The sequence below is a fragment of the Parasteatoda tepidariorum genome, chromosome 9 (genome assembly GCF_982258835.1).
Source record: "Parasteatoda tepidariorum strain Cologne lab strain chromosome 9, Ptep-v5.0, whole genome shotgun sequence".
NCBI lineage: Eukaryota > Metazoa > Arthropoda > Arachnida > Araneae > Theridiidae > Parasteatoda > Parasteatoda tepidariorum.
The window spans coordinates 18,499,085-18,519,682 of NC_141763.1; the positions used below are offsets into that span (position 1 = coordinate 18,499,085).

A 20,598-nucleotide genomic window follows, 5' to 3' on the forward strand; every position below is an offset into this window, starting at 1 on the left:
CAGTTAGTTAGTTTCTAAAGTTTTATAATTTTAAATCTTATTTTACTTTAATGTGATACTCTATGTTTGTACTAAGCCTGTTAGTTAGTTTCTAAAGTTCTATAGTTTTATTTCTTATTTTACTTTAATGTGATACTCTATGTTTGTACCAAGCCTGTTAGTTAGTTTCTAAAATTTTATAATTTTAAATCCTATTTTACTTTAATGTGAAACTCTATGTTTGCACCAAGCCTGTTAGTTAGTTTCTAAAGTATTATAATTTTATTTCTAATTTTACTTTAATGCATACATATTATGCAAAAATATTTTGTCTTTTTACATTTTATTTATTACTTTGAAACGTTTAAAGTTTTTAGAAATATACGGCTACGTTATTCTCGGAAAATTAACTCTTGAAGCGAAAATTTATTAGAGCTTGTGTAATGAATTATTAAATATTATTTGCCACCCTAACGACTGTTTTTTCGGAGTTAACAACGCTTAATTAATTTATATTGTACGCTATCATATTAAAAATTGTGTTATTTAATATTTTTTAAAACAAACATTATTATCATTCCCGCGTTCCCATTAATCAATTTCGTGTCTATGAACAGTGAAGTATTGAAGTCAAATTTTTTTTTATCCACTTTCTGATTAGATAGAGAACTTTCTTGTTCATGAATGCTCACAATGTTTTTTTGCGTCATAAGACGTTTATTTATGTGCAAGTATGCATGTAAGACATACCCTCCAACTGCTACGGAATTTCCGTAGTTTCAGAAATCTTCTTTTCAGACGGAAGCAAAATTAATGTCTTAATATTTAAAAAAAATTAATTTTAGCGTAACTTGTCCACTATTACTTATAAAAGTGCAGGCCATATGGCTAGATTCTTAAGTTCTGATAAAAGTTTTATGATAAATTCATTTGCTTTAAAAATTTCTACTTTGGTTCGCTACCACTAGAAAGAATTATTTTCAAAATCCTCATAAGTTGGAGGGTATGATGTAAGATATTGATGTGTAGATCTTTTGGTAGTTTTACACAATTTCAATATTTTGTTTAATCATATCTTTTATGAATTTATTTTTTCAACAGTTATTATACTAAATTTAATTTTAAATGAAATGCTTTTTTGATTTAATCATTCATAAAAAATACAGAATTACTTTATTTTAAATTAACAACTTCTTCGTATTTGGTGGAAATTTTAATCCAAAATAAATTGGAATCGGATTTAGCACGATAAACAGTAGACTCCTAATGCCAATGTGGAAATGTATGTTTTACTCAATATGAAATTGTATGTTTCTTGTTTCACTCAAAAATTCACAAAAATGTAATTCAACTTCACGCTTTTATATTATTTACCCCTTGATGCAGATGGGACATCGGTGTCTCGTATATATATAGATTTTACTGATGCTCTAATTAAAAGTAAACATATATTTTGTTCTTTCTTATTTTAAAAACAGTGTAATATTTACTAAAATATGTTAGGTTATCGGAATTATTTTGTATTAAAATATAAATTCACATAAAAAGTAGTTTGAATTTTTTTCCATTCATATTCGAAAATTCAACAACAATTGATTTTGTAAAGTAACTAAATTTCAATGATGAATAACTGTTACCTTTAGATTTAAATAACTGCAAATAAGTTAAAATTTGGAAAATTATTGTGGATCGTGTTTGGAAGATTTTAGCTCAGAATAAGACACCGATATTTCATGCTGTATTGCATAATCATAGATTAAATATAATATTTCAATGATCTGATTTAATACAAAATAATGAAAGAAGTATGAAAAGCATGTTTAGTGAAAATTCCGCGTCATAGGGCTATTAAAATCACTAAAACAAGTCATTGGTAAAACGATAAATATCAGCAAACGATAAAAATCAGTGTTCTTAAACTTAAATTATTTTTACAGGGCCAATTCAATCTCAATGCTTGGATTTAAAAGAACTGAGTGGCAACATTACCGAAACTTATCCGGGTCCAAGAAATTACAGATATAACAAATGTTGGAATATTTTGAATCCTGATAATAACTTGTTGGAAATTGAACTGAAACACCTGGATTTTGAAGGAAAGGTATTTTCTGATATTTATAACTTTTATATAAACTACGCATGAAGTAACAACGCATTAAAAATAGCAGGAAATTGGACAAAAATGTAATGCATTATAATCAATAAATAAAGTATTTTTCAAAGAAAATATAAAAATTTTAAATGTAAACACATAAATAATGCAGAGAAAATATTTTTTAAGTTAACATTTGTTCTCCACCATTCAGAAATAAAATAAATATTCTGCTGAATGTGGAATTAAGTAAAGAGTAGAAAATATAGAATTAAGTTAAGTCAGGAAAAATAGTTTGCCACTACAAAGGAGAAAAGTTAAATATTTTTTAATTCTCTATGTCTGATTTTCAAGAAAAAACTTGATGCTTCTCTACTTCAATAAATTGAAATTTCATTCTTCTTTTATCATAGCAACGTCACTTTTTCTTCTTGTAATACTTTATTGATTTCTATGCTCTATGGCAGGGATGGGCAAACTTTTTCGGTTGAGGGCCAAAAATCGAAAGAAAAAAAGTTGGGTGGGCTAAGTAAAAACTTCTAAAATTGGAAGAAAAAAAACGATATACAAGTTTTAATTTAAATATTAAATATGATGAATGAAATTACGATTTCATTTTTAAAAGTTCCTTATACTGAGGTTCCAAGTGATGTACTTATTTTAAGGAAACAGGCTAAATGTTTGTCCGTTAGTCTACTTCTGAAATGATTTTTTCTAAGGTTCATAGTTGAAAACACTTGTTCACATTTATAAGATGAAGGAAACATAGCACTGATTTTCTGAGCAAGAGATATTAAATTTGAGAAACTAGCTTTTGGTAATGATTTGTAAAACTCAAACTTTGGCATGATTTGCAAAACTCAAACTGCTTCAGATAGCGCCAATCTACGGCTATTCTACAGGATGTTCCAAAATTATCTTTACAACTTCAAAAATTCATAACTTCGAACATAAACAAGATATTTATATTCTGTCTTTTGCATGTATTACTACAACTAATAAAGTTTTTTTTCAATAGGCTGAAAAGTTTTAAATGAGGATGTGGACACCACAACAGAAAGCTCAATGCGCCTCATGGCCGTATTCGCTCCACATTTTCTGGACTTGTGCTGGGTCGTCCGGCTCCACTTTTATGCAATACTGATCCGGTGCTCATGAAGCTTGTGTGCCATGCACGGATGGAGGGTCTGGATGGTGGGTCTCTTTGGAAATTTGCCCTGAAGTTCCGTTGAACCTGTGTATCTGATTTCGTCTCTATGAACCATGAGACGCATTGAGCTTTCTGTTGTGGTGTCCACATCCTCACTTATAACTTTTCAGCCTATTGAAAAAAAACTTCATTAGTTGCAGTCATACATGCAAAACACAGAATAAAAATATCCTAATTATGTTCGAAGTTATGAATTTTTGAAGTTGTAAAGATAATTTTGGAACACCCTGTATAAAGAATTTCTGCATTCAAAATTTTACCAATTCACCAATTTTACCAAAAATAGAGAAAGTAAAAACGTCACCAGTACCAGTACTTTGTTAAAAAAGAAAGAACAAAAATAGCTTTAAGCAAGGTAGACAAGAAAAAGGATGTATATTGTTTATATTCGACATGGATTAGCAAGTTAAAATTTTATCCACGGGCCGGATAAAATCTTCCGGCGGGCCACGGTAGGCCCGCGGGCCGTAGTTTGCCCATCCCTGCTCTATGGTAACTGATTATAAATAGTTCTATTTAGAATGAAAACTGGGATTACAATCTGTTAAAACAGTTTGCTTAATACCCGAACTTTTAATTCAACAATTTTCTTTGAAAGAAATGGAATTGCCCGAAAATGTGTGTTTAAGCGAAAACTTTGTGTTTCATAACGGTACAAATGTGAAACTTTTCATAACTGCTACAACCAGAAATCTTCAACTTAAATTTAGCCACTATCTTACCAATTTGAGTTTTTAGAATTTAACGGAAGCTCTGTATCTGATGCCAATGCAGCAATAGTAGTACTTCATTTGCGTCACTTTAGTGCTACACAGTGGACTATTGGCGACGGCACAGGAAACATTCTCGGATCATCCGAAGATGTGTCATCACAACTTTAATCCCCATTAGTAGCTTGACAATCTGCGCGTGAAGCCAATCACTTTATGGCAGAACAGTAACAAATACCGATACCGCAAAACTCAGGTACCTAGGCAGGCTAATTTAAATGGTCAATCAACCGACCACTTCGGTGGTCTATTGGGAACCGTGTTTTACAATCAGTGCAGTGTATGAATGATACCAATTCATGTTATAATTGTTTTCTTCCTGTAAAAATTTTAAAAAATATTGTAACTTAACAATCATAAAACTAAAAAGAGAATCGCAACAAAATGAAGTAAAGATTTAAAAGACTATTTCCTTCAATTAGGCAAAAGGAATAAAAAATTTAATGTTATCAGACCAAAAATAAAAAATGCAATTAATTCCTTTTTATCACCGCTAAAAAAACCACCTCACTTCTCTCGAAGATGATGAACCCTGCGTCAATCAACAATCAATTCATCACTTTTTTCATATATTTTTATCACTACAAAAAAATATATCATCAAACTTTCTTGCGATTTTTGCATTAGGTCTGGCAAGGTACAAAACTGTTATCTCCTTGCTTAGTCAGTATTTTTATTATTTATTTAGTTATTTATTCATGTATTTATTCATTCATCTATTTATTTAGTCTTGTAGTTACGTTTACCTGACCATCACAGCCAACAGGACTGGAGAAAGAGTGAAGTGGTGTGGCAACAACGATGAAAGGAAGCCAATAGCTGTCCACTCAAATGTCACTGTTCATTTCTATGTTGATACATTCGAGCTTACTCCATTGAGTCGAGAACATTTTGAAATAATCTACAACATCGGTAAGCATCAATAATTATTTTTTTTAAGTCTCTTTCCTTTTTTATATGTTTCAGCAAAGGTAACAAAACAACGTCCACCATCCTCGCTTAAGAACAGATAAAAAAAAGTGAGAAATTGATAGCTAAATTATTTCGTTTCAAGTATTACTTATATTGATATTCTCATGTAATGGTCAGCGTTTAGGTTTTTTCTAAAGAAGATTTGCCTCAGTGTTAGCAATATATATATATATATATATATATATATATATATATATATATATATATATATATATATATATATATATATATATATATATATATACAGTGAAACCTGCCAAGTTGACCACCCTTGTAAGTTGGGCACCTGCATAAGTTGACCTCAATTATCAAGAACGGAATTTTTCCTATATAATATAAAGAGGCAAAACCTTTGTAGCTTGACCACCTGTCTATCTTGTATGTTGACCACTGAAATAAGTCAATTTTGTCTAGGAGTACTATGAAATTCTATTCTAAAACCCTCATAAGTTGACCAGAAAAAAAAAATTCAGAAAATTTTCTGTCATTTTTGCAATGTATGTTAACAGTTCATTTGCTTGGTGAAATAGTGTAGAAAGCTAATCTAAACCCTTTTGTGAGTTGACCATCAGGGTAAACTGTAAGGGGTCAGCTTCTGACCAATTCTTTCATCCGTTCATTGAAAACAAGTGTGTTAGTTGAAAAGTTGCTCTTTCAGTTGAAATAGTGAGCATTTGAATAAGTGAATGCTCTGAAATATGCTTTGATCCTTTATTTATGGTCTTTGATCTTTGTAGTGTAGTAAATAAATTTTAAAGTGTTCAAATAATTTTATTTTGTTAAAGTTTTCAAATTACATGTTTTCGTGTTCTGATATTTTAAGAAATTATACTTATTAAACACTTCACATGCATAACTAACTAAATAATTTTTTTAAAAAAAAATTGTTAAATATTAGAATTATATGTATCAAATTGAAGTTCATTCAGGTTTAAACACATTTCTTAAGATATTCATTTGCATATTTTCTGAATTTTTTTTTTATTTGACTTAAAAATTTTAAAGTTTAAATATATAGCAATATGATATAGGAAACGAAAAAGTAAACAATGACCCACCCCCTCTATAAATTGACCACTTGTCTAAGTTGATCACTAAAACAATGCACCACAAGTGGTCAACTTACACAAGTTTTACTGTATATATATATATATATATATATATATATATATATATATATATATATATATATATATATAAAATCAAGCCTTAATTATTTATTTATCCCCATGCATATGAGAATAAATAAATAAATAAAGACTTGTGTGTTCAATAAAAAAAACGATTTATAAATCTTTTTCAAATAGAAGAACATATAGCATAAATTTGAGAAAAAAGTCACCATAAAGATACAACTAGTGTGAATTCGTAAAGGTAATCCATCCCGATACCTCCTCTCTTCTAAGCGTTTTGGGCAAAAAACGTCTCAAATTTTTTTTTCTGCTATCCTCCAACAAATAATTATGAAAAGTGATTTTTTTTGCATGGATATATCTTTAGATACTTATTTTAGAATTGTGAGCAAAATTTTTGTGAATTCCCTTAATTCTCGAGATTGGGCGAAACATGCAAAAAGTAAAATTAACATTAAGGGGCTCAAACTTTCAACCCCTCTCCTGACCAAACTATTGGGCCGTATTCCACACATTGCGACTACGTCCCACATTTTGAGGACCAGGAATCTAAATACTTCGAAGAAAATTAATTCTGATTCAGATTAAATATAACTTTGCGCCTTATTTCGTAGCTTAAAATTTCATTTGTTCTCATAAATTAACATATTTAAAAAACACTAGGAGGCTCCGCCCCCATGCTCGCTAACGCTCGCCAACCCCCGAGAATTGCTACGCAATCCTATGTGGTTCACGCCGTGAACCATGGCTTGCTGCGCTCGCTCGCCAATGAACACAATGTTCTAGCACAAAGACATAATATATTATCATCAAAGACTTTTATCATCAAAGACATAGTATTGTACTTATGTAGAAGAATTCTACCAATGTTCTTATTGGCTTTTAAAAAAGTATATTAGCTATTTAGATTGTACATGGTGAAAAAATCGAAACATTAGCTAAATAAGAAACATATTAGCAAAATAAATTATCAAATATTGCTTCACTAATATTCTGCATTTTAAAGCGTGAAAATTCAATGGAAAAATAAACGCGAAATATAAAAAAATTCAATGCATTCAATACAGACACTTATACGTTTTTAAGACGTTTAGGTAGCCCCCAGTAGAAAAATATCAATTCAACAGCGGCCTTTTAAAGCATTCTCACTTCAATTAATTAATTAATTCCTAATTGAGTTTAAATTAAATATTGTCATGTTTTTAGTGCATGAATCTGAATTGAACAACCTGATAATGCTCACTCTGGTTATTGTTATCTGGTTGCTCACTACGTGCTCTTGCACGCCGAATCCAATCAATTAAAAATGAAGACTGTTGCCAGCGCGAGAAAAGAAATATCATCTGTTTTATTGATACATACATACATACGTACGTATTAGCGTTTTATACAATATAGATTATAATATAATATAGAATATTATATATAATATAGAATATTAGGCCTTCGACCCATTAAAATTGAATGCTAGTATGTGAAAATCCGGTCGTTAGATCAAACGCTTATTTCATTTATATTCAAATGTGGTGAAGTGGAGGCTATTAGAACTACTTCTCAGCAACTATTATCAAGAATGGATGACATAGAGAATGTGGTTATATCTGTCGACCACATTCAAGCAGTAACATCTGTTGATTTTTTGGACTCTATTGAAATTAAAAGCTGTAAAGAGAATTTTGTGCTAATTTCGTCTTTAAAAAAATATTGTGTTCCTTGTCACTGTAATATCTATGGAAACGAGATGGCAGATCTTCTTGCTAAAAAAGGTGCTGATATTTTACAGAGCTCGCAGAGAGAAATTCCTTACTCTTTCATAAATAGAATAATTAAAAACACGATAATTAAGAGTGATGAAAATAATTTAAATGAATAAATTGGTGACAAGGTCTGGGTGGAGATTCTGAATAAGATCCTTGATCACCCGAGACGCAATGTGGTTGCTGCCTTTAGGTTGGAAATTGGACACGGCTGCCTTGCTCCATAGAATTAATATCTTTCCCGATCAAAACTGTTTCTTGTACGGGGAGGACTCCGCAATGACTGCTGATCACCTGGGGGTCAGCCCCGCAGTTACTGGCAACATCTATGACAGATACTGTAATGCTAGGTAACAGCTACAGACACTGCTAACTGACTGATTTTCTGTTTATATTTCTATTGCTAATATTCAATTTAATTTCTTTTTGTCTTTCAAATGTTTTAATGTTTTTAAATTTCAGTTTAATTTGTTGTTATTTCTTATGGGTCTGTGAGGAGTGTTTTTACACTCCAGCGAATGATGTATATCAAGTGCTGCTGCTGGAAATAAAGAAAAAAAAATATACAAATGTATTTATATATTTGATACAGATACTAGTACTAAAGGATTAGAGGGTGTTAAAGAAGCTTATTGGCAAGCTGTTAATTGGTTGAAGAGTAACTCAACTTCCTGGAAATGGATCAACCATATACCGAAAGCTGTAACAGCCCTCTCCTTATCTGAGGGAGCTAAATTTGACGGCAAAAATCTCAAGGAAGAACTTATGGTGAAACAACGGGAACTGCGAATTTCAATAGCCTTACTGCGGTAATTCAACTTGTGTTTGATATGTTAGAGCCTAATGTAGTTCATACACAAAAAGAATTGTCTTTTTTTTTAAATCTTGAACTAAATAAAAAATCTCAGGCTATTATAAAACATTAGTAAAATAAATTTAATACTTAATAGCGTTGTATTTTATGGCTGCTCTCTAGAATTTTATACTGTAATACAGTAATGTGTATTTGTTATAAAGAATTCTGTTTTTTTGCTTTACTGGCAAAGAACTTGAATATCAAGAGAATGAACAGTCAAAAGAGTGAGTGCGTAAGTGCATTAATATTTTTGGAAATTTCAGAATAAAAATTCTTCTGTCACGTAGACAACAGAAAACTGAAACAAAATGAACTAAAAGTTTAAAAATGAATAGTTCATATCAGCAAGCAAATTGATCTATATTTGTGCTTTTATTTAATTTATAAATTTATGAAAATTCGGTATTAATTTAAAGCTATATTTTGGTTTTAATGAAACTTCATAATTACTAAGAAAGAGAGCTGTGTTTAATCAACTAAGACTGGTAAAAAAACTTTTTTTTTCTTTCTTACATTAAAAAATACATTCTTGCAATTGCGTTCGTTCCTCCCCAAATGGATGCTTCCAAAAATATTCCAATGGTATTTATATTTTTATACTATATTTTATCAAAAATATTTTTAATTATTTTTCTATTATATTTCTCCCAAATATGTTATAAATACATAAAGTAATATAATAGATTGTATTTCGAAACTTATTTTTGTGTGTTTTTTTATTGTGTATTCCATATAAGTTCTATTTTCTAATATGTATTTTAACGCTAATATACGCATACAATTATGTTTAACAACATAGGAGAAAAAATTCGATTGTATACAAATAGAATATTTCTGTTATTTATCACTAAAGAAATTTGGATAAATATTGGCAAAACTGCGTTACCTTTTCATGATTATTTGCGAGACTAAACACTAGATTTTAAGTGGCAAATTAAAAACCGAAGTAATTAGTAAGCCTGTTTATCAAATTTATGAACATAGTCCAAACTAGCCTCTTCTTCCAAATATTCTTACATATTTATTTTTCATAATAACAATGTCATGTGAAAGTTCAGCGTGTGTCCAAAATAAAGTTTTAAAAATGCATTTTTTTTATATTGGAATACTAAGTACTCTAGATTTATTTTTATAATAATAATATTTTCTCCTAAAAAAATTCAGATCTATTTTATCTCTTCCAGTGATACTATTTCAAGTGAGCATCTGAGCACCTTCATAAACTCCATACTCTCCACTTGTCACAACCCTCGAAATTTCTACGGACACAACTTGGTGGAACTTCTGAAAAAACAAGTGGCGTCTGAGAATTTCACGCATCCGGCATCTTATTTGGCCCTCTGCAACGCCAATGAAACATGGCCGGCCAAAGCATATGACAACCTCCTAAAAATATACAAAAGCTCATCCGAGCTGCCTTTTAACAGAGGTAAAGGCTCTTCAACTAAGATTTTATATTCATTTAATTTTTTTGTTAATTTATATAATTTTTACCATGCGCAAATCTATTTCGGGCAAATTCTGGCTAAAATTATGTGCAAAACAGGCAATTCATGTTTTTTTTCTATCTCTCCTTTTTTAATAAAAGTTAATTTTCTGAAATCATTAAAATTGAATAATTAAATATCAACCTTATTAAACGTATACTCCTTAAAATTATCCAGTATAATATTACACACATCTATTTTTGGACCCATCCTTGGTAACCGACAAATCAAGCGCATTCAATTCGGCAGAAAGAACGCACAATGAAATAAAATCCCTCTATTTACGCTTTTACTTGAATTTGCGCTTCTGTTTTCATATTTTGTGATCTGGCAATCTAACTACGAAAATATTTTAAACCATTTTTGAAAATTTTCCCTTTCATGTAAGTTCATTTGAATTCGCTACTATTTTTATAGATTTCGTTTAATGTTTTGTTCTGTTTTTCATTTACATTTTTTCCTATTTTTTACATGATTTTCATGACCTAATGTGCTCTATTATATTTCGTTGTAAGAAATGTTTTAATCTCTCAGTGCTCCTCACGCTATTGTTTTGATTCATTTTGCTTTGGCTATAGTGATAAAATATTAGAAAGCACTCCTTCTTACGGATATAATCGTGTGAGCTGATGAATTGATTATATATTTTTTTCCCGTATTTTTGTATATATATTTTTTAAAATAATTTTTCCTTTACTTATTTATTTTTTAATATTCGGTAATTTTTTCGATGTTTTCTTTACTTTGTGTATATATATATATATATATATATATATATATATATATATATATATATATATATATATATATATATATATATATATATATATATATATATATATATATATATATATATATATATATATATATATATATATATATACAGTGGGTGATCGGTTAACGAACACTTTCAGGAAAGATTTTTGTGTTCGGATAACGAACACATATTCGGATAACGAACACTTTCAGGAAAAAATTTTTGTCGGACAACGAACACATATTCGGATAATGAACAAAACGAATTCTAACGAACACTTTTCGACTTTAAAAAAAATTAATATTAAACATTTATTATCATTTTGCATACAAAATAAGATCACTGAAAGGAGAAATGTTTAAAGCATGCTTAGTATTGATAATTACTAAATGAAACTGGAATTATGGAGAATGAAGGAGTAACGAAAATCACATCTGCGAAGCAAAGAAGTGCCATCCATGATAAAATGGAAAGGTTGCTTTTAGTTTGGATAAATGAACGGGAAATGAAACGAGATGTAACTAGTATGCCTATCATTCAAGAGAAGGCTAGAGAAATTTGTGAGAAATTGAAAGAACAAACTCGAGGTTCGTCATCCGAGGAGTTAGAATTCAAGGCTACCACTGGCTGGTTTACAAAGTTTAAAAAAAGGTCTGGAATTAAACATGTATTAATGTATGGTGAGTCTGCTAGTGCAGATAAAGAAGCAGCTGAGAAGTACTGTCTTAAATTTCAAGAATTCATTGAAACAGAAGGGTATCGTCCACAACAAATATTTAATTGTGATGAAACTGGTTTGTTTTGGAAGCGCATGCCGAATTGTACCTACATCACGAAAGATGAGAAAAGTGTTCCTGGGCATAAACCTATGACCAATTGACGTTACTTTTGGGAGCTAACGCTAGTGGTGATATGAAGTTAAACCACTTCTCGTTTAGCACTCTGAGAATCCCAGAGCATTCAAAAAAATTCCATAACTAAGAGCAAACTGACAGTAATGTGGGTATCGAATTAGAGGGCATGGGTCATACAGAATCTTTTCAAGGAATGGCTAGTTTGTGCCCATAGCATCAGGGACTACCTTGATACCAATGATTTGCCGTTGAAAGCACTGCTGCTATTGGGCAATGCACCAGGACATCCAAAGGATCTTGAAGATAATTTGTTGACAGACTGGCTGACAGTTCCCTGGCTGACAGTTCAGTTTTTACCTCCGAATACGACTTCGCTGATTCAGCCGATGGATCAGGAGGTTATTGCGGCTTCCAAGAAATTGTACACTCACGCGCTGTTTCGTCGGTGTTTTGAAGCAAGCCAATTCTCCTCAACAATGACTTTAAAAAAGTTTCGGAAAGAAAAATTTGACGTTCTTGAACCTCTTCGTATCATTCAAAAGGCGTGGTCAGAAATCACACAGCGACAGTTGATTTCTGCTTGGCGGAAGCTGTGTCCATCCTTCGTTCAAGGAGACGGAGGTGATCAGGGAGACACCTCTGAAATTTTGACAACTGCTAGAGATCTGGAATTGGAGGTGAATGGCATAGTAGATGACATAGAAGAGCTCATAATGGGGACATGAAGATGAACTGACGACAGAAGAACTCCAAGAAATTTTGAATGAAGAACACCAAGAAACACAGTGAAATGTCTGAACAAGAGGAAGATGAAAGAGGACCAATGCCGACATCTGCCATTAAAGATCTTTTGAAAAAGGGGGAGGATGTCAGAGCAATGGTCTTAGAATGGCACCCAAACTAAGCTGATGTCAGTAGGTTTGGGGATCTTTACAACAATAATGCTATTAATTACTTCCGGAAAATCCTGAGAAAGAGAGAAAAGCAATCGACATTGGACATGTTCTTCAACGCCCCATAAGCATGAAATGAAAAGGACTGATTAATATGCAAGACTGTATGCATGTATTATTTTTTAAGAAACTTACTAAGAAATTATACATTTTTTAAAATTTAATTTTTTGGATCTCCAGAACGAATTAATCGATTTCACATAGAAGTCTATGGTGAATCGATGATCGGTTAACGAACAATTCGGATAGCGAACATAATCTTGTAACGGATTATGTTCGTTAACCGATCACCCACTGTATATATATATATATATATATATATATATATATATATATATATATATATATATATATATATATATATATATATATATATATATATATATATATATATATATATATATATATATATATATATATATATATATATATATATATATATATATATATATATATATATATATATATATATATATATATATATATATATATATATATATATATATATATATATACTTTTCCATTCATACTTTCATATCTATACTTTTTCTCTTTGCAGATATTCAAGCATTTGCGGTAATGGCTCTTTCCTGCAAATTTCGACAAGGTGGGTACAATTTAATTCCAAACGACAGGGAACTTTTAGATGCTTACGAAGGAATCATTCAAGAGTTCATGAGACTTCAGAATCCAAGTGGAAGTTTCGGAAATGTCCAGAGAACAGCTCTTATTACTCAGGTGTGTGTACTGTTTCGTGATAAAAAAGGATATTTCCGCAGTAAATATTTCAGAAATTTGTGAAGTGATTTTGATACGATTCATTTCATTTGGTAAAATTGCCTATAATCTTGTAACATACAGGTAGAGTTTTTGTATGACATTTCTTATATTATTTGAAAGAAAGAAAGGAAAATAGTGAGAAGATATTCTAGGATTTTAACGTAACACATTATTTCAAATAAATGCATTATGGAAACGGACTTGAACATGTTTTATTGATTTATTATCATACCCACACTGAAGTTAAAAAAATACTTTCAAATGTTTAATGCTTATTTTATAAATTTTGATTCAGAAAGTATCTGCAAAGCAGAACAAAGATAAGAATGAATTTTATAACAGTTATTATCAAATGTAAAAACAAAGAAAATGGCAATTTACTTTTAGGAATAAAATTTACTTTAAATGGTGAAAATTTCATAATGTCCGTTTATCATTGCTGTTGAATTACATCAAATTGCAGCAGCAACATATAATTGTATAACAAATATTCAAACTGCAACTTTCAGTGACATGTTTGAATGATTTGATAAGTGTCATTATATCCCTCTTTCCCAATTAATATCTTAATTAAATAATATTTCAATACTTAATTTTAATTATAAGTAATGTCATGCTGATAATCACAATTGTGAAACAAAGAGATGTTTAATTATTCTTAATCCTTTGCTCTCATCATCCTTAATTATAGATAGTCAAATTTTCATAAAGTTTCTATTCGCCTTTCCGAAATTTACCAAAAAATTTAAATTGATAATTATGTCTAAAGAATGCCCTGTTTTGTATTACCGCTAAATCTAGAAAATCGTAAAAGTGCTTAGTATCTACAAGCTAATCGCAAGATTAACTTATTTGTTCCGTTAAAGTGCGGAAACAAAAATTGTCTGCGTTTTACTAAAAAATGAGCTCGTTTAAGGTGCCGTATCTTTAAAGTGCTGACGTTCTTCTCATTCTATTAACTAATTTGTTGATTTTTTTTACTTGATCCTTTAGATATCAAAAAATAATTACTAGAAATCATGCTTATTTTCTTAATTCTTATAATATTTTAAACCGTTTGGTAAAACAGCTTTTAAAGTGACTGATGATTGATTCTATCTGCTAATTTATTAATAGTTTGATTGTAATAATTAGATTTCTTAGATAGCGAAAAAAACATGTTACTTTAAGCGTGCAGAAACGTTGCTGTTGCTCTAGAAGAGATCTTATTTTTATTTTAAGCAGTATCTCCTAGATAATGTGCAAATTATCTAGGTAGTTTGCAGACTAATTAGGGAATTTTTTGGCTCTTTAACAAACAAATCTATTTAATCAGCTCATTAGTTAGATAATTTGTAAAACAATTATTTCTACACTTTAGCTGTAACAAATGTACTCATGTAACTGTATATTCAAAACTTTTCACTTAATTAAATTTTACTATTTATTGAAATTTAACTCATGTATACAAGTTTAAACAAGGTAAATGCTTTCGAATATTTTAGGCGCTTTTGTCCAGCATCGCCATTAATGAAAGCGTTGAAGACTGGGATCATCTGAAGGCTATTCGATTTCTAATAAAATCCATGAAGGTGCTACCAACTGACTTTCTGTCCACCTATTTAATTCTTCCCTTGCTGAATGACAAGACCCTGGTCGATATTTCTTTCACCAACTGCTCCGGTTCAAGGGACCAAGGTAAGTTATTTTGTCCGCAAACAATTTACTCCCAATATTTAAACTACAGTTAAACCAACACCTCCTGAAAGAGAGAAGACCTCCGCACTGATCAGATTAGTAGTCTGATTGATCGAACATAAACTCAGTCATGGGGGAGAAATAAGAAATATGAAACAACATCTGGAGTACTAAAGGATCAGATTTCTCGCTTATGGTAACCCGTGCGAAGGCCATCTCCCTTCTAGGGTATGTTGGTTAAACCCCACTATGAAATACCCAGGAAATAGTGAATACTAGGTTGCAGCGAACGTTTCCGTTGTCCCTTTCGTTTATGGCGAACTGCTGCGAAATCGGTAACTTGTTTATTGTGAAAAATTTCTTTTTCGTTGTTATTCAGTTAACTGATACAGACGTCTAAAAAAATTCTAAAGTAATGAAAATTGAAAAGATAAACATCTTAAATATTCGTTATAGGGTGACAACCACTTCGTTAAATGAAGAATATTTTAATCGTTATTTACAGCTCCGATTAAGAGTTTTGCAGTGGTGTAAAACGCATTCAGTTATTTTTTTTTATATTTCCAATGAGCTACACAATCGGTCTTGCCGATGAGCAGACCTAGTGAGTTCTTCAGAGGTGGTATCTACTCTTTCAGGACCACCACAATGGGTGAGATACCGTTGGTCATGTTAATTTGGACGTCTAGTTTCTGCCACACTAGATGGCAGCACCGAGACTCTATTTGGATGCTAAAGTGCACTAGGAATTTAATTTTGCCGGAAATGCCAAGAGTCAATAAGGCACTCCAGGGATCTTTTACATGCCGCATAATCATACGACATGGCCGCTGAGCATTCAGTTAGTTAATAATATAGAAAGTAAATTATGTACTATTGAAATCTTTATTTACAATAACATTACCGAATATTTTTTTGAATGTAGTGTACCAGCGTTTATCGTGAACTCATTTCTAGGCCTGTAGGTGGTTTATTATAGCGGGGTTCGATTGTATAAACATTTTGGCAACATCTTTTTTATAGAGTGTTACGTTGAAAAGTGGTTAAAAATCTTATCCTGCATATCATCAAAAGTTTATTTCTGTAGAAATATGGATAATTCAAGAAACAAAACGCTGGAAATAGATATAGTTTAGGAATTACTTTTTTAGTAGGAAATGTGTTTTCATAGCTTTAACTTGTGCCATTAAGGTAGAAAATTCTTAAGTGTTAGCAAACATTCTACGTAAACGTAAGTCTTGTTTTAGTTTTTAAAAATATATTTGTATATATCGATTAGGCTGTAAGTGTTGATGAGGTAGCTATAAAAGTTTAGAAAATTGTTTCAACTTACTATATTGTTTCACTATCACTTGCAACATCTTTTCCAAGTTGGTAGTTACGCCAGTGAGGTGGCACAGCTTCGAATCGAGAATATGTTTTGCTATTGTTGTTATAGTTGTGAAATCTCCTCTGCTTGTTGTACGTCCTCAGACAACTTAAAATGTAAATCTTTTTCCGTATAAGCCGATTTACATAATTTTGTTTCCACATATAAAAAAAAATAATTATGTACTGCCGCTGTTTACATTTTTAGTCACCTGTGTCATCCCTTCATTGAATGTTACCTAAAATCGAAGCATTAGTTCAAAGGTTATTGTTAATGTTTTCATTTTTTGCGCCTTTTAAATGTTGAATTCTTGCGACAATTTTACATCGTATCGAGAATGAAGATCACGTTAATTTTCTGTTACAATTACAGATGACCTTGTGGCTGAAATACATGATTACTTGGGCCCGAAGATTCAAGTCCAGTACTCATTGTTTATTGGAGACAGTAAAGATGTCATCCACACAATAGTACTCAAAGTACCAAAGCACTTCACAGCATTTGATGTGATGCAGTTCGCTGCCCTCAAAGACAAAAAATACAAGTAAGATTTTTTTTTTTCATTTGCAAATGTTATTTCGATGTTAATATATTTTCAGGGTTTATTTCCCACTGTTGTATTTAGTTAATTTTTTTGAAAGAAGCTAACCTTTTCAGGCTGTTTAAAAGTATTTAATTTCAAAGATGTCTTTCAAATATTATATTTTGCCTTACAAAATTACATTCCTTAAAATGATGTAAAAATTTGTACATCTTTCAATTCAAAATTGTTTCAACCATTATTAAATAAAATAATAAATAATTATTAAAAATTATTTTTTCGTGGAATTATCTCGAAGCAACGAATTTTATCACGACTGTAGTTGTCTAAAAATTGTAAAAAAATTTTGCACCGCCGAAAGGGATAAAACAATAAAAAATTCTTGTAATTTAGTTACTTTTTGTCGTTTTTTAAATACAGCATTTAAATTTCAGTTTTATTAAAATTATCTAATATTTGGTTTGCATTAAAACTAATTTTATACTTTTTTATAGTTTCAAATACGAATCAGTATCTGGAAAGTTGGATATCTATGAAGTGGCCGACATTCCAAATGATCCAGAAGACGGAAAGTTTTGGTTATTTTACAAGAAAAACACAGCTGCAGGAAATACTTTTGAACACGAGGAAACAGGTAAGAGTCCCAAAGTGTACACTATCAGGACAAAAGTACCCTGAAATCCGGTTGTTACGGGGGTCGAAGCGTAATGGTGTGGGTGTGTTTCTCGTGGTTTGGTCTGGGTTCGTTTGTTCCTGTGGTTGGGAGCATTATCTATGAGATGCATGTGAACATTCTGGACAATGCTGCACTCCCGACTCTATGGCAATATTTCGGAGAATTAAATTTGAACTCATTTAGGCAGTTTGTGTGCTATTTTTTATAACATGTGTAGGTCTCTTCAGGAACTCTCCCCAACGTCAAAACCAAGCATCACTGGCTGCGGTCAGTTTGCTGGTGGATGACCACTTTGATCTGGCTACGAAGGGACCGAGGGTGTGTAGTATCGTTGCTCGTTTAACTGTTCTACTGTAAAGTGCTCGACTTTGCGCGCAGGTTGTAGGGCAACCAATTTGGGGGAGCCATCATTCAGCAGAGGATCAAAATTGTGATGACATGTCTTCGAATCATCTTTAGAGATGTTTCTCACACCTTCGCCAATAGCCCATTGCGCAGCTCTAATGCGAAGTATGTAAGTAAGCAACTGCAGCTACAGGAACTCTCTTAGCTTTGAAAAAATTTAAAACTGCTTACAATATTAAAATTTATTGATTAAGTAGAATAGAACACATTTCAATGAATAACAAAAGCAAATTCTGTTCACAAGCATTAATAAGTTACTTTGTAATTAAAGAAATTGTGTTCGTCTCCGTAGCTTAACAAAAATAGAATGTTATTTCTGTCTCCTTAAAGGATAATATATCACGGGAGAAACTCTTTACTGCGAATTCTCTTCCTTCTACACAAGTAATTTAAAGTATAGATAAAAATTGAGTTTAGGTAAGCCTAGGGAAATGTTTAAATTATGTTTAATGTTAATGTTAACATTGTTTCAAAAAATATCAAAATTCAAACGGATCATGTCAGGATTACTTAGACTTATGAAATGGGAAAGTTTGATAATTTGCTTGCGTTTTTTGCGAACCTTTGAAACTTCATGGTTCACTCATAATTTACCTTATCCCACTTTTCACTGAACTTTAAATCTTGAAATACAAATGGAGATGAGACAAAATTTGCTATGAAAAATTTCTCCAGTGATGTGGCATCCTCTTAACAATCCACTAAAATAAAATATTATTTAAAGCGATGAAAAACTATGTAACAATGAAAACTATAATATTGTGCTGCCGTCCTCCACGAAGGCTAATTCCTTCCAATACTTGATCCAGGAGTTCCTTTGTCTTCTGGATTGGGTTCAATATTGCAAGATTACGGCGTTGAACATTAATAGTCGTAAACCCAAAAAATTGGGTCGCCAGCTCAACGACGGTTATAATATAAAATATAAAATAAAATTATTGTGCTGCTGAGCCGAGGTGGCTCAGGGGAAAGAGCGTTCGCGGTCCAATTAGGTGAATCGGGTTCGAAACCCAGCGATTGCTGGTTGGTACGAATTCCTCATCCGGCTCACACCAACCGCAGTGCTGACGCAAAATATCCTCAGTGGTAGATTCATGGGTTAGAGTCCCTTGCCATCGGGATAACCGTGGGAGGTTTTCATTGTTTTGCTCTCCATGTAACGCAAATAGGGTTTAGTCCTATTAGAAAGTCATCCATCGGAGGAAAATTTCTCCAAATACTTGATGCAGGAGTTTCCTTGTCTTCTGGATTTTTTTTAATCAAAATTACAATGCTGCATTAGTAGTGGTAACCCCAAAATTGGGTCGGTTGTTCAACAATGCTTATAAAATAAAATATTGTGCTGCTATCACCTCAAAATTTTTAAGTTATCAGCATTACCTTCAGACAAAAAGTAATGCCTTTTTTCTGTTTGAGGCGAAAAAATTGACCCTCTGTCTTTCTCTAAGTAGCAATTAAATTTAAGTTTTCTTTTTCCTTGTAGTAAGAGATTCACCAATAAAAACGATGAAATTAATTCGATCGCAATTTCAACAAAAAAAAAATGGTCTAAAATCTTTTTACACACAGTTATTCAAAATATCATCAAAAATGAGTAGAGAAAATTTTTTTTTTGATACTTTAAATTAACATTCATTGCAATTATTTTTTATGCGAATTAAGTAAATATTTTTGTTATTTTTCAGGTCCAATTAAAACAGTATTGTCAGAAGGAGATCACATTGCCATGTGGTACAAGAAGTATTCCATGAACTATCAATGATCAATACCTGCTCCGTTTTGACAATGGCATCCAAGGAAAAGTCAGCTCCGACAGATCATCTGCTTAAAAGATCATGAAAATATCAATTTCCAAATGTAATATTGACCGACAATGTAATCAATGCTTCTAATAAATATTGAATTTCCAATTTTAGAATTTCTTTTTATTTCCAATGTCCACCAGTGTTATCATTTCGTCGATTCAGGCAATTACAAGACAGTCAGGTTGGCCACTCTTTCAGGGGCACCATATCAGGCGGGTCAGCGTTGCTCCCACAGTCAAGACAGACAGTACAGAGAATGAAATAATATCCATGCCTTGCCCGGGTTTCGATCCTAAGACCTTTCTGATGTCTTTTCGACATTTATAGAATATTATTTTGTAAAATCAAAATGAAGCGTTTAATGGAATCACTTTAAAATGAAAACATCACCGCGGGTTTCTTTTTTATTTAAATGCCTTTTAACAATTTTTGATCATTTTTAATAATTTTAAGAATTTTTGCGATTTTATTGAAAAACGCTGAATTTCAGTAAGAGACATTGAAACCCTGTTCATTTACAAAACT

At 31.4% G+C, this 20,598-nt stretch overlaps 1 protein-coding gene across 5 annotated transcripts in view; it reads left to right on the forward strand.

Moving 5' to 3' along the window:
- LOC107445767 (uncharacterized) overlaps positions 1–20,183 on the forward strand; it is a 47,969-nt gene extending 27,786 nt beyond the window's left edge. For all 5 annotated transcript variants that reach the window (XM_087150969.1, XM_087150972.1, XM_087150973.1 and 2 more), the window contains 9 exons: positions 1,917–2,080; positions 4,780–4,963; positions 8,506–8,722; positions 9,954–10,198; positions 13,380–13,558; positions 15,085–15,277; positions 17,019–17,190; positions 17,682–17,821; positions 19,954–20,183. In XM_087150969.1, the coding sequence (XP_087007095.1) occupies positions 1,917–2,080; positions 4,780–4,963; positions 8,506–8,722; positions 9,954–10,198; positions 13,380–13,558; positions 15,085–15,277; positions 17,019–17,190; positions 17,682–17,821; positions 19,954–20,030 (1,571 nt within the window). In that variant the 3' untranslated portion in view covers positions 20,031–20,183. The remainder of the gene's footprint in view (positions 1–1,916; positions 2,081–4,779; positions 4,964–8,505; positions 8,723–9,953; positions 10,199–13,379; positions 13,559–15,084; positions 15,278–17,018; positions 17,191–17,681; positions 17,822–19,953) is intronic.
- Positions 20,184–20,598: the final 415 nt, after the last annotated feature.